At 37.8% G+C, this 15706-nt stretch overlaps 1 protein-coding gene across 4 annotated transcripts in view; it reads right to left on the bottom strand.

The window, feature by feature from the left end:
* Nucleotides 1–15706, bottom strand: part of ADAMTS9 (ADAM metallopeptidase with thrombospondin type 1 motif 9) — a 155127-nt gene that overhangs the window by 108482 nt on the left and 30939 nt on the right. For 3 of the 4 annotated variants that reach the window (XM_006917490.3, XM_025050793.1, XM_015593743.2), the window contains exons 5-11: nt 14324–14407; nt 14108–14223; nt 13100–13140; nt 12876–12981; nt 8397–8543; nt 6898–7039; nt 4864–4968 (exon numbers count right to left, since the gene is read on the bottom strand). In XM_006917490.3, coding sequence (XP_006917552.1) covers nt 4864–4968; nt 6898–7039; nt 8397–8543; nt 12876–12981; nt 13100–13140; nt 14108–14223; nt 14324–14407 — 741 coding nt within the window. The remainder of the gene's footprint in view (nt 1–4863; nt 4969–6897; nt 7040–8396; nt 8544–12875; nt 12982–13099; nt 13141–14107; nt 14224–14323; nt 14408–15706) is intronic. The other variant, XM_015593742.2, reaches the window with a different exon arrangement.

Below are 15706 nucleotides of genomic sequence, written 5' to 3'. Positions count from 1 at the left end.
AGGCCATGTCTCTTTCCTAGGGCTATTTGGCTGAGGCTTAAAAGGTTCTGCCTCCAAAAAATCCTGAGCAACTCCATATTCAAGAAATGTGGGCAGAGGCAGAGACGACCACATCACTCTCTGATCGCTTTATGTTTGTCTCTACAACATTCTTGAACATATACACATAAAAATAAATGAGAGAAGCAGCTTGGTCTAGAGAATCACTATCCAATAAGAATGTTACTTGAGTCATGTATTTAAACAAATTAAAAAATTTCTAGAAGCCACATTAAACAAGAAAAACCTGATATTAATTTTAAAATGTTATTTAGCTTAAAATATCTGAAACATTTCTATATGTTATCAATATAAAATCATAAATGAGTTTCTTTTAACACTCTCTTTTTGTACTAGGTCTTCAACACCTGGTATGTTTTTTCACTTAAGCACATCTCAGTTCAGACTGACATTTCAAGTATTCATTAGCCACGTGTGGCTAATGACTGCCACATTGGATGGTGCAGGGACAAAACTTAGCAGGCAAAACTCTAGTTTCCACAAACAATGTGACCTTGGGTGAGTCACTGAACTTGGCTTCCAAAAATTAAAAATGAAGACCTACCTACTAACGTTGTCTTGAGTATAATATGAGCTAGTGTGTCTAAAGCACCTAGTACACAGCTGAGCACGTAGGGGGCCAGACTTAAATAAAGTTAGTATAATAATGGCAAACATTTACACGGCACTTAATATTTGTCAGACACTGTTCTAAGCATTAGACACACACACACACACACACACACACCCCCAAACGTACTTAATTCTCACAGCACGCTATGAAGTAGGGACTATTATCACACCCATTTCTACAGAAGAGAAAATGGTGGCACAGAGGGGTTGATGCCAAACCTCAGTAAGCGGCAGAGCTGAACCATACACAACCTGACTCAAGAGTGCACAGTTAAGAAACTGTGACACATGCTGCCTCTCAGTTGTGAGCAAATGGTAACAATTTTTAACATCTAAATAAAGACTGAAATTTAAAACAAAAGCAAATTAATGAAATGGTTAAGTATGCTCAGACTCTAAGTTGTCCACCCCAAATCCATTCTCTCTTTCGTCCTTGGTAACAGAAACTATATTTCCTCAGATCCTTGTATAGGTAAGAGTAGTCAAAGAGATGTCAGCAGCATTCATTGGGTGAGATTCTTGGGAAGGTTCTTTTGCCCCTTTGTTCTTTGCCCTTTGGCTTCATTCTGCCTGCAATTCAGACTTGATGGCTAGAGCTGCAGCAGCCATTTTGTGACTTTGAGGAAGAAACTCTTTGCATATGATGGTGGAACATAAAGAAATTAGGAGCCTGGGTCTCTGATAATTTTGTGGAGCTGCCACAACAGCTCCATAACCTGTCTAACTCTGAATGAGTTTTTGGTATCAGAAAAAAGAGCCAATTTGCTTGTACTACTATAACTGAGTCTGACCTGAACAAAATTTCCAATTAATATATAATTGAAGTCATAGCTGATGCCCAAATTCAGCCTTCAAGTCATGGTGTCAGATACACACTTTACAAATTCAATAAAGTAAGGAGAAAATTCCTATGATTATTCATGGAGTTTAATATTGAGAAGTTACCTGGAAATACATTATTTTCCTCTTAACACTTAGGTCTTCAGTTTTCAGTTGATCTCTCTACTCTATAGACTCTACCTTCACAACAAACAAATTCCAAAGTGACCATAATTCTCATTAAGAGCTTCCATAAACTTCAGAGTGAAATGAGAACATAGGTTTACCACAGTGCTGTCATTCAGCACTGCACTCAGATGTCCTCATATGGCCCCCTTTTAAAAGAAAAATTCTAATTCAAAACTAGTCTGCAAATAAAACATGTCTTACTGATATGACCACTGATGGGTCAAAGGAGAGGAAGAATCTCAGGGGAGTAGAGGAAGTGCCTGAGTTGACAGAGGCTAGAAATAAGGACTATTTGGCAAAAATGTATCAAGATAATCTATTTTACCAAGCAATTTGACAAACAATAATTGCACACTGGAAGAACTGTTACATCATAACAAAACATTAAGTGGCCTGTGGCGTCCAAGCCAAAATATAGTGAGCCTTTCCTAAAAGTGTCCAGAACCATTTAAATGATATTTTATCTAAACAACCCTCAAGTCCCTTTTTTTAAAGAGGTTGGAAAAGGGACCTGTGGATCCATTTTGTCTCAAGGAGGCTTAAAACAAAAGTTTCAAACCTCAGGCTCATAAACACGGTTGAAATGAAAATGTTAATGGACTTAACAAGAGAATGGAGAAAATAAAGAAGTATTAGAGAGTCATTCATCAAAATAACATCGTGTCAGCAGCCAAGACAGATTACTGCTGAGGGAGCAGGGCAGAAAGAAGAGAAAGGAAAAAGGAAATTAACCCCTCAGCAAAGGGAATTCAAATTTGCTAGAGAAAAGGCATATGGCTTTTCTGCCAATTCTATTAAAAAAAGAGAGAGAGAAAATACAAAGAATTTCTATGCCAACGTACCCACCATCTCTGGCATTTGTAAAATGCATAAAATACTCTCCAGGGAAATAAACACACACATGTCCACATCTTTAATAAAAGCTGCTAGACTTGGCCACTTTTTTAAAACATGATTTAAAATGTACCTATCATTTTCTCTCCAGAGTTGCTTCTCTGAAATTGTCCTGATATCTGCCCTTTGGAATGCCTTGAAGTCTCTTACTTAACTCTTGCTGAACACAAACATACATTGAAAAAGTCTTCTGAAAGATCTCCCGAATTTCCCCATCCCTCAGGTATAACATTACCCTGCAATCCCTTATCATCTGCTTCTGTTATAAAAACAGAAGATTAGAAAAAAGACACAATAGACACGCTCCCAAGTTCTTCTGTTTTCCAAGATTGACTGGCATACCATATCACTACATGGTACTTGGTAGCCTGTTCATGACAATTTTACTAAATATAATTCATTTCATTAAAGTATTGAGAATTCTTATTATGGTTTTTCTAGCAATAACATGTGCCAGAAATAGATATATTAGGTGGGTGTATTATATCGGCTAAGGACCACAACACAATACCAGTGATTTTTCTAAGATTAACAGTTTCGACTTAAATAATATAGTTGGCTGGCTCTAACTCAAGCCAACTAACCAAGTCATCAACTGGGTATCATGACTACTGTCATCTCCCATCAACTGGAATCAGCGGCCTGGGTCACTGTGTTTAGGACTCTGAGGCCACTTTATTTTGTAACGAGTGAATTCTTAATGGCTGCCACGGAACCTAAGAACCATATTCCCACTCAAATCTATGGTCTTCTGGCCATCAATACGTTGAGTTAAATGTCTTGCAAAAAGTGCAAAATTCACTCCGGCCAAAGAGATATATTTCTTTTAAAGCTAACGAAAGGTGTAAAAGCCGTTAGACCTATGTCTGTATGCAGTTTCGGTGAGGCTGTTATTGAGGAAGGATGTCTACTCAATTGCTGAGGTCCTAGCCATTGAGAAATGATAACTTTAGCTGACTTAGTCACCAAGTAAAGTCAAGTATAAAATCATCTTCATTGTAATTTTTTGTACTAAACTTTATGTTTTTCAAATAATTTTTATACCCTCCCGCTCATGTAACTTCATAACTACCCTGAGAGATGAGTGAAAAAACCACTAGTCCTCTTGTTTGACCACTGGAAACCGAAGGAGCTCAGTAAGTTTGAGTTAGGGCCACTCCAGTACCCTTTGGCCCCTTCAGATGAAACGAAGGAGGAAGTTAGAGAGAGGAGGGTCTCAGGTGTTGAGGGACTCTGCCCTAAACGAACTGTGTGATCTTGGGCAGGTCACCGTTTTTTTCTATTCCCTATCTATACAACTGGGGAAAGGAGAATTAAGTCCTGTCATCTCTTTAGGACCCCTTCAATGAAAACATTCTGGGTGCTGTTGATTCTACAAGGTAATGTGGAAGAAAAAGAAGTGAGATGAGAATAAAATATTAAAAGTGAGTGAAGTAGACGTGGGAAGAAGAGAGAGGATGGAAAAAATATATGTAAGGATGACAAGAGACTCAGAATATAATCTAGGGATTGCATCACTGATAAGCGAAGAATGCCGTTTTCCGTATGGATTAAAAAAAATCAGGCCTAATATCTCAAATATTTTGTAACCAGTTTTGTTGGGTGATGATGATGATGATGATGCCTTTAACACAGTAGCTTTTTTTTTTTTTCAGATGGACACCAGGTGAAGAAGGTTGCCTTAATCGTACTCCTAGATGCGTGGGACATTGTTATCATTGGGCCTTGCGAGTAGTAGATTTTGTTTGATTACTAACCAATAAGTGAAAGCGATGATAACCAACTCAGAATTTAGACTTGGTTATATCCCAGGTGACATCATCATTCCTTGGAGGGACAAACACAGAGTGGGAAAAGCCTAGTATCCCAATAGTGAACAGTTAAGATTACTGTATTTCTGCATTTCTTTGATTTCGAGAGGCTTCCCCAACTTAATAAGACTTCCAGTGTCACCCCCAAAAGAGACAGGAGAAAAAGAAATGCTACCTCACATTAAATGTACCCGTAAGTTGAAAAGCACACTGGAATGTTAGAAAGGTTAAAATCAAAAAAGTATGTCTTGAAATAGAGGCAATAGTGGCAGCTATTTCTCTCATATCAATATTATGCAATGATGCTACATTTTCACAATTTTCAGTAGGGAAGTTGAAACTCTTTTCTCAAAAAAAGTATTATTCATGCTGAAACACTCTGCACTAACTTACGTTCTAACAGTGGTGACTGAGCCTACAGTGAAAACGCTGCCCATTTCTGCCCCAAGACAGAAGGAAGGGTTAGGGCGTTACTTGCCTTTCCAGGCTCGCATTCGGTCCCATCGGCCCAGGGAGTGTGCTGAGTCCGGCAGCCTTTGTGTGCTCCATCCATGTTATTGCACCAGAGTCGTCTACACTGCATCTGTTCATTTCAGTTAAATGACAATTCAGTGACAATGTGATTAGATGATATCAAACAAGGCAAGGATTTCTGTCGATTAATGTTTTGTCAATGATGTAGTATAGATTGAAAAGGGATTTTATTTCTTGGTATTATAAATGATAAAATATTCCAAAGGCTATAAAGAGCAGCTCATGAGACACACTATGCCTGGTGTAAAAGGGGAGCTACTGTATATCAAAAACACACATGGCGTCATCCGGTCCTCAGTAACACCTCCCTGTGTTACAGATGAGAACACTGAGGAACAAAGACAATGGAGCATGCTCACTATCACACTAGAATTGTCCAATGGGAGCTTAGGTTTGTGATGAGCTGTGATTGGAGATTAGGTTTGGCTTGACAGCAAAACTAGTTTTTCTTCTAGAGGTCATATATAATACCACAATCATATGATGAGTCTTTTCTAGGGTGTTGGGAGGTTTTCAGAGGAAAGAAGGGATATTACATTGTTAAATATTCCAGGCATACAAAAAGTACCAACAGTAACATAATGGATACCCGTGTACCCACCATCCAACTAAAGGAAACTTCACAGGCTCAGCTGAAGGCCTGCTACACTCATCCTCAATCCCAATCCCTTCCCCTTCTCCCAGAGGTGACCACTGTCCTGAGTGGTGGGCATCATTTCATTATCCCCGTTTCTTTTACTACAAATGTATAATTATCTACCAATAACATATAGCATTTCAACTATAAACAATGTATTTAGCATTTCGCGATACACTGATTTATCTTTCAACTTGCTTCCCCCCTCCACACACACTATAATTTTTAGATTTACCCAAGTTGATATATTTAGCTCTATTTCAGGACACATTTTAAAAAGGCTTTTTTCCTAATTATTAAACTAAATGATGCTCATAAAAGAAATATTCAGAAGGTACTAATAATTTATTTTTTTAAATAGAAAAAAGCCTCAAACTACTTAGTCTTTTCCGTAGTTATTCCTCCTCCTTTTTATAGTTGAGGACATACTCTACAAAATAATTGTTTATTCTGTTCTTAAAAAATGTATCAGGATCACATGTAGTTCATTTTTAATTATTGTATAATATTCCACTAAATGGAGACATCATAATTTGTTTAACCTTTCTATTGCTGTGCATTTCAATTATTACTAATGTTTACTATCATGAATAATGCAGAAATGAATATAAACATGGATCAATTTTACTCTAAAATTTTTATCATTTCCATGGAATCATGGTACTTTCCAATTCACCATGCTATCTCTAAAGTTTCTCCCAGCAAAACAAATAAACACACAGCCAAAGGGATAGAGTGGGGCATCCCAAAAAGGCAGAGTTCTGCTCATCTGCAACCTAATAACTATTGTATCATCTCATTGGTCCAAGTGTCCATAACACATCAATCAAAATATCACATACCTACCTGCTGAGCTACCACCAAAAATAATTTGAAGCCCCAGGTGGCTACAGGACACAGCTTTAACAAGCTAAAACAGTGAAAGAATTACCTTTACTGAATCTAGAAGAGTCCCTATAATAAAGGTCACCGAGACAGGTCCATGGGCATGAAAAGAGACAAGGAGAGAAAAGGTCCGAGTTCTGCCATTACTAGCTCTGTAACTCTGTCCTCTCTGAGTCTCACTTTCCCACTTGTACAATGAAAACAATAATGGCATCTACCTTTTGAACTGTCATGAGAGTGAAATGAGAAAGTGCAGGTAGAGCACCATCTGACCCCGAGGACTATTACTGTTTATCACCATCATCCATCGTTATTACTATTATCATTAAAATACAATGGACCATTCTCAACCCTTTCATGAGCAGTTTATATTACAGTGAGAAACTAATGGAAAACTATGAATAAAAAGAAGTCCAGAATCAATTCGTAAGGGCAGGAACAGCCCCAAACACTTACCATATATGGGCACACCTGAGAACCTGGTCCAAAAATCAATTCACATTGTTTATTCACGTTGTAAAGGAGGCCTGGCAGTTGGGAAGGCAAAGGGTAGGGTCTGGATTCAGGTTCGTTAAGCAAACACTCTCCGTAACCAGTGCTATGAAAAGCAAAAAAATACAGATGGTGAGAGACATGAATGAAATGAGACTTGTCAATTCTTCCAGATGAAAGTGAAGGCCATTCTGCCATTTTAATGGTAGAGAGAATAGTTTCTTTCTTATATTTGTTTTTTTCTTTTTAACCAAGGTTAAGTCTAAAAGCTGAAGTTATATTTTTGGTGTCTACATATTTGTGGACCAATGGTTATGCATACAGCATAACCAGTAGGAAATACGTATCTGTTAGATCATTTATGTCATTTTGTGGCAGTGATCTTTTTCATGTTCTCCAAGAGACTTTAAGCTTCTTAGGGGCAAAGACAGTGTCTTTTTCATCCAAGCCTAGGGCCGTGTCCAAGCAACAGATGTTTAGAAAATGTTTGCTGAATAGATGAGTGAGTGAATCAACAACTATAGCAAGAAATACCTTAGGCCATCTGATTAAAGAGGAAAAATAGCAACCTTCCAGTTCTTCGATTTTTCTAAAAACACTTCTGCAAAATTCACACTCAGTGAATTCTGATTAATAAAGTCCCCTCTTCCCTTTGGTTGCAGAAATATATGCCCAGTGACCTTAGGACAATCACTTAACTTTTCGTACTTCTGGGAGAGAAAAGCAATAAATCTGTGACAGAGGGATATTGTATAATGTAATTGGATCTTTGCATAGTCTGGCAGGAAGCTTAAAAAATAAAACAAGAAAAGAGAGAGGGAGACAGAGAGAGAGAGAGAAGTGCGGGGGAGAGGGAGAAATAGAGAGAGAAATAGAGAGAGGGAGGGACAGGGAGAAGGGCGGAGAGGGGGAGCGGGGCGGAGAGAGAGAGAGAGAGAGAGAGAGAGAGAGAGAGAGAAACGAGTGGGCAAACAAACACGTCCTCAATTCATCAACATAGAGGGCTGCTGCAATTTTCATCTGCCCAGATAACCTTTGGGATTAGCTCACTAGCCTACCCCTTTCCAAGCCAAAATTACTGCTATTGAAGCCCATAAATATTTGTGGCTTTCCTTCATCATATAATCACTTCCACGGTCCCTCCCCCAAGACTTGAACAGATTTCATATATTTACATGGAACAGATTTCATATATTCATATATTTACCAAAAAAAAAGCAACATTTACATATTCTCTTTAAGATCTCAACCTTCTCTTTAGCTCGGTCTGTAATCTTCTAAGCTCTGGCAAGGATATGAACTGCACAGATGTCAGAGTATTTTTTTTCCCCTCCTCCAAGGAATGTCAACAAAAATAACAACTCAAAAGGAATGCTTGACTCTACATTTTCTTTCCCACAATTAGTTCACTACGTGGAGGCCAGATACCAGAAGTCTGTGCTAAAAGAAAATTCAAGCCTTACTCTAAAAATTCAGTGATGTATTTTCGACTACACTTTGACCACATCCAGGGGTTGGTGTAGAAGTTCAATGTTGGAGCCATGACATGTTGGGGACTCTTTACTCCTTCTTCTTTGCACTTATTGTTGTCATCATGAGGCATATTAAACCTAAGGCCAACGAGACAATAATGAGAACGTCAGTAAACACCAAGGGATAGAGCTGTTATCATTGCTTTCAGGAATGTAACTAAGAAAAGAATTTCAACTGACTACTGTATCGCAGACAAGAACCTTAATCCTGGCGAGCAGAACAAAACTTACCAGCCAACTGAAGATGGAATGTAAATAAAACATAAATCTCACCCAATTTAATATAAAGTGCCTTTAATATATTAAAAAAAGATGTGGATTGAGCCATTATTTCGTTTAAGTGTACTTTTTGGAATTGCAGAGGCCCTGAATATGCAGTAGTTGGTGCTAGAATACAGTAGTTGGAATTCCTAATGAGCAGTTAAAAGCGAATTTATAGAGTCAAGAATTTGGCAAGTTATGATAATGTGTGAATATACAGTCAGTCAAGGTCAAACTTGAAGCCAAAGGTTTTCTAATAAGAGGCTCACTGTGGGTCTTGGCAGCTCCTCCTTTTCAGGTAAAGTTGACAAACGACAGAACTGTGTAGGTATATCATTATAAAGGTACAAAAAGTTCATGCATGATACCCATTAAGGAAGACTGCAAGCATGGAAACCAGAGGCATGGCAAATCAACTGGCTAACTCAAAGACAGCAAATAGTTTTATGCTTCATGCCAGTGCCAATCGACTGGTACTGATTTCCTGAAAAGTTGAGCAGAAAAGGATTCTTTAACTAATCCAGGTCCCCCGCCCTCACCCCAACCTCCAGAGAGGGCTGTGATGGAGTGCCAATGTCCTCTTGTGCTTGGGAGGGGATTCAGCAGCAGCATTAATACATATTTGCCATTCTTGGCTAAGCCAGAGAAAGTGAGAAAAAAACGATAGGAAACATTTCTCAATCCAGAAACGTCAATTCTACGATTTACGTGCCATTCTCAGCTTAAGTAATTATTACCATTGGGTAACAAGCTCAGAGTGGCTGTCTTCCCTGGATGGCTTTCCCTAATCACAAAATTCATGCATATGATTAATTTAGCATTTAGGGAGGAATTTCCTTCACTAGTTCATCTTGAAACATGGAAATAAGTGAGTCAGACACAAGTGTGTCTTCATATTCTTGCTTCATATAAAAGTGAAAGCTGTGATAAAAGTCTTTGAAGTACATTCCATTAATTTCTCTTCCTGTTTAGTTTTCTTTTTCTTTTAAAAATTTGGGCCTTGCAATAATTGCCAGATGGAATAATGTGTGATGGAAATTGTGAGATGGAGAAACTCGAACTGTCTTGGTTGAAATTAAAAGTACTTCTTAATGCTTAAGAATTCATTTTCTTAAAAGAATGGCTGCCCAGGTTTCTAGTTCTCAGCTGCGTAGTCAGTATACTACCTATGTCGACACACCCAACACAGCAAAGCATTCAAATATTTGTTAGTTGCTTGTTTCACTGTGGTGCAAAGGAGTTGGTATTTACTCCCTAGCCCTACCATAACTTGACAAAATCCAGTTTATTTCATCATATAAACAGAAAACTTCTTTTTATTCAAATGTCAGGCATATTTGCTCATAGCAGGGGCTAGATACTAAGAAATATTCATTAAGTACTTACTAAACAAAATAATCAAAATTTTTTTAGCATTTATGACATACCAGGCAGTAAATGTGTTATATGCTTTATTTCATTTACTCCTTTGACCCAATGAATAGTACTATTACCATCCATGTTTTACAGATAGGGAAGCGGAGTCATAGAGGTTCAACTACTTGATTAAGGTCACAAGGCTACTAAGATGGAGAAGCTGGGTTTGGAATCCACTTCTGTCTGATTCCAAAACCTTATTTTGGAATATATATAAACTGTATTCCCTCTTGCTAGACAAGTTGTGGAAGATTTGTGAGAAATACTACGTAAAGGTTTCTGTATTCAGTACAGACTCAATTACCTCCCAAATCCTTCCTAACTCTTAAATTCTGTGTGTCTATGAACCTGGTATGAGAATATAGAAACTGTTTGTGAAGCATCCAGTGATGCTCAACAGTTAGGAGAACAATTGCTTTTTGCTCCCAACAGCTTTTGGGTTTTATATTATCAGAAAGTCATGACTGTTACAACTTAACATTTAATTTTTAAAAAGTTCATTGGACATATGTGGATTGTCACTTTCCTTAAAATATGAGCAAACCTAACTATATGAGACAAAGCACCAAAACAAAAACAATTCATTCATAAGTTAGTAATATACTTTTCTTTAACTAACAACTCACATCATTCACTAGTAATTTCACTTTTCACTTCCTGAAGCTTTTGAGATGGGGTATATGTGTATTATCCCCACCTTACAGGTAGGAAAACAGCAAACATTTTCTCAAGTCAAAGAGAATGTAAAGCAATTCAGTCTAGAACTTGGGTATCTGGTTCCCAGCTGATTTCTGTCTTATGATGCTGATACCCAACAGCATCATTGGCTGGTACTCCAGCATTAGCTACTAGACTTTGGGCAATTTAATAGCACTAAGTCAAACACAGAGAAACAATCATATCTACCTCTGGGATATGATTAAGGAAAATAATATAAATAAAAGCTCCTAAAACAATGCTAAAAATATGGTTAATTGTTTTGGGGGGTAGGGATGTTTGTTGATTGTGCACTGAGGTTTCTCTATAGTTGAAAATATTTAGTTTTTGCTACTTAAAATTCTCACTTTCCTTAAAATGTCAACTTTATAAACTGGCTATCTAAAAGGAGTTTATAAGTTCCTGATGAAAAGAAAGTAACAGGAAATTAATTATATTTCTTTAGTGTACTTTCCTTAGCCATATATTCGTGGAAAATATTAATCTGTTAATCACACAAACTCTCTGCCCTTTGAAAATATTCCTATCTCTGTAACTTTTCCTAGTCCATTCCTGGGGTAGGAATAGCTGCCCTGTTGAAATGTTACCTTATTCTTTATGGGCAAATCTACTCTCCAATTTAAAATTCTAAAGGAATTTACTAAATTTTATGCAAAAGAAAAAAAAATCCCTAAAAGATTCTGTTAAAATGAATTTGGGGAAACTGAGTTAAACAAAACCAACAAGTTAATACAGAACTTGTCAGAGCCTTTACTTTATACCATTTAGCCTTGTGACTCCAAGCAGGGATAGACTAGGAAAACATTTTTTTTTTAAATCGCTTGGCTGTAAAACTTCTTTTTTATTTTTCACAGACCATTCTTTTGGAATTAGTATTACAGCCTTTGTGCTTTGGGAATACTGGCAGTATCCGTAGTTTTCAAATTGAGTTCCAAGAAATCCTTGAGTTTCATGAAAGCATTTCAGAAACCAAAAAGAGAAGAAGCTGACAAATCAGGACCTTGGCCCAACACAACTGCTTCATTTAAAGGCAAGCCTTTTTCGTATTCTAAAGATTGGGCATCTGACAATATTTCCTTTGGAGAAAAGATGTGTTTTTAAAATATGCTTGAAAGGTACTAGCTTTAAAATATACTCATTATATGTGGAACTGAATTGGAGACATTTCTCTATATGCATCTCGCTTTGTACCTAGCAAAGAACATTGCACATAGGTGCCTTCGAAAAACTGGTAAATGAAAAAGCTTGCTCAGTAGATAATTTTAGCTATAAAGTTAACAGCTGACATACAAATTGATATACAACTATATTATATTAGTGACATCTTCTGAGAAAATTATTTCAAAAAGATATAGTACAAGCGATTTAATAATTCTAGCAGTAAAATAATAGAGATCAAAAATCAGAATAATTTCTGGGAAATTTACACCGTTCGCCACCTGTTCTAACCATGCTCTGTCTCTAAAGAACAAAAAGGAAAAGCCAGTTTCATAATGACTACTTAGTGGCCAAAACTAGCAAATGTTTTCTTTGCTCTATCTTTGTTCATTCTCTTCTCTGAAAGGAGACTTATCACTGTTCCGTGAGATCAAATGTCTGAATTATAGACTTGTATAATTAGAATCAGGAATGATCTGATTTGTGAAAACTCCGTGAGCCAGGCCAATGATGGGGGACTGTCCTAGGCAAAGATGTTAAGTCAGAAAATTTCTCCTAGCTGATATCCCCTCTGCTTCAGTGGATGGTTTGGAAAAGCCCCCTTTCCCCAATTCCCAGTAGGAAAGGAGAGCGTTAGACTTTGTAGAGACAGCTTGTACATTTAAATCAAAGATATACATGAGCTACAGCCAAAGCGGGTGCACTGCATTTACCCAACTTTCTGAAATCAAAGTCAGACTCTACTATGACTTGGGAAGTATCTCTCTCCCTTTAAAGTCAAGTAAATGTTCATTATTGTGAAGGAAGAAAAGTTTTAGGTCACTCTGAATTAAATAAAAATATGGAAAGAAAACATACACATGGCCCAATTCATGGGCTATTGTAAAAGCTGTGCTCAGTCCACTGTCTTCACTAATAGAACAGCTTCTGTATGGATCGCAAATGGTTCCCAGTTCAGCAAGACCTATTAGAATGGGAAACAAACAAACAAACAAGAATTTACTTTAAAAAGCAATTGTGGCTTGAAATAAAAACATGTAGTAAACTGTTGTTGTCACAGAGGATACATACAGCAGACTCACCTAAGGTATCACATTTGTCATGAGCTCTGCAGATATCCTGTCTGAAAGCAAAGCAGACTTAGGGCCTTGACGACACCAAAGAGTAAATGTCAATACAAGTAAACACTATAGAGTCTTCTAGGAATTCACAACATCACCCACTACAGGGAAGGGGACTACAAAAAGCAAACTAATAAGGCCAGGGGTTTGCAACTCAAAAAGTTTAGGAATCATTGATCTAAGGATAAAGAGCTACTTTGAAAGGTTGTCTTCTGCCTGAGGGGTGGCCACAGAGCAAGCAAAAACCTCTCCAACCAGGATTTTTCCTCATACCATAGAGGAAGTGATTCTAGTTTCTTAACAAACATTCCTGAATGGGCTCTAAATGCCTTTCAGTTATGTTTAAGAGTGCTTGCTTGTGACCATATCAGAGGTGAATGACAAGCAGCACAATTAGGCCAGTGTAACCTCTTCGTTGCCCTGTACAGCTTTTTAAATATTTTTGAGCTAGTAGATTTCACACAAAATAAAAATCCATATCTCTGACTTCTCCAAAAATCATAAAAGTTGGCAACACTGGGCTCATATGCTGCATAGTAGCAATCTGAATAGCAGCTGCCCCTGCTCTAAGGGCATTTCCTTTCAGGCCTGATTAACTTTTTTACTGACTACTTGGCACCTATTGGTTACTGGTTCTCAGCCAGGGGTGATTCTGTATCCCACCCATCCCTCCCCACCTCTGACCCCAGAGAGCATCTGGAAACCTGTCTGGTCTGAAGACATTGTTGGTTATCCCAACAGAGAGGAGGGAGAGTGCTACTGGTATGTAATGGGTAGAGACCAGGGACGTTGCTAAACAACCTGCAGTGCACAGGACAGCGCCCCAAACAAAGTATTATCTGGACCGAAATGTCTATAGTGCTGAGGTTGCAAAACCTTGTATTAGGGGCTGGCTGCCAGGAATATACAATCTCATCCCATCAACTTTCCTGGAAACTGAGAGATTTGAGGAACAAGAAATTCACATACCTCGTTACGAGAACAGCAGTATCATGATGGATTCCACCCGGATAGTTCTTTGAATGCTGCCACTGGCAAAAGTTTCTTAATGTCGTCTGGGCATTAAAAGATATGGAAGGTCCTTCCTAAATACAGAAAAGAGTTATGGTTGGTCCGTTGTACCCACACCAACTAGATATGCCATTTCGGATACAGATAGAAGAAAGAAGAAAAAAACTTTATTACCTGTTCATTATGAATCACAACTAAGTTCACAATAACAATATTAATTAAATTTCCAATACTGGGGTCTTTATAGATAGAGGCTACCTGCAACCGAGATAAATTTTTCAAAGTTAATTGTGAACTCCGTGTAAGCAATAAGCAATTCACTTCTTACGTGGGGTTCCACTTCTTTTTACATTTCATGCAACATATGAGTTTTTAGTTTTAAATTTTCATGTATTCGACAAACATTTATTAAAAGTCTCTTTGTAAAATTCATAGATGGCAGTTTTAAATAATGATAAATTCTAACGAATTTGAATTTTAAGGTGTTTTCTTTGCGAATTGCACGGCCACACCATTTAATAGTTCTCTATGCCAAAACACTAGATATTAATTTTTGACCAAGCTCTTTCATCCCAGCTGAAGTCTCAGATTGCCAAATTTTGGAATCTCACATTGTCCACATTTTTGCTAATACTGCCGTTCTTCATGTTTACCACACATTTGTGTTCTCTGCAACCTGGTAACCTATTTTTTTTTCCATTATTATTGTTAATTATGAGAGCTAACATTCATTAAACGCTTATTGTGGACTAGATCCTTGCTGAAAACTGCATATGCATTTGCATTTAGTCCTATAGCTAGGTGTTATTCTAGTCTCTGCTCAAGAAATGAGGAAACTAAGGCTCAGAGAAATTAAGTAACTCGTCCAAGACTAGACAGTGGTGAGTAGCAGAGCCAGAACTCTAAACCTATGTGTTTGATCCAAAGTCCAAGCTCACAACTGAAATTCTTATGACAGGTCTGAATTTATGGGGTAGACATGTTGTTGAGCCTGCAAGGTCTGATAGGTTTTTCTTTTTCTGTTCCAGGACAGGAGAGGGATGGGCACATGGGACTGAGCATGGAGAAGACGGGTAACGGGAGGGCAGAGGGGAGGCAGATTGGGCTTTGAGGTGGGGAGCAGGGGAGACTGGTTCACAGCAGTGAAGGGAAAGAAGGAGAACCATAGGCCAGAGAGAGGGAAGAAGAAACTCCAAAGCAATGTTTCCAAACATGGTTGTTTTTTTACATTCATTTGTAGAATATGTTAAAAGTAGATTACGGTTCAAATAAACTAAGGTCAGTTCATTAAAAGGAATACTATGCTGAGGCTTAATATGAATAAGGACAAGATCATAGGGGCTGCTGTAGGGAACAAGCGCTAATAGTTCAAGAAAAAAGCAATGTGTAAAACAGTATAGAACAGTGCTCCATGTCTGTTTGAAAAAAAGTTGTATATGCATACATATATGCTTAAGAAATGTCCAGAGTTGTGCTGTCCTATATGTGCTGCCACGTGTGGTCACCGAGCACTTGAAATTTGGCTAGCCTAAATTGAGATGTGCTAAGAGTATAACA

The sequence above is a fragment of the Pteropus alecto genome, unplaced genomic scaffold (assembly GCF_000325575.1).
Source record: "Pteropus alecto unplaced genomic scaffold, ASM32557v1 scaffold75, whole genome shotgun sequence".
NCBI lineage: Eukaryota > Metazoa > Chordata > Mammalia > Chiroptera > Pteropodidae > Pteropus > Pteropus alecto.
This window is presented reverse-complemented; position numbering and strand designations above follow the sequence as displayed.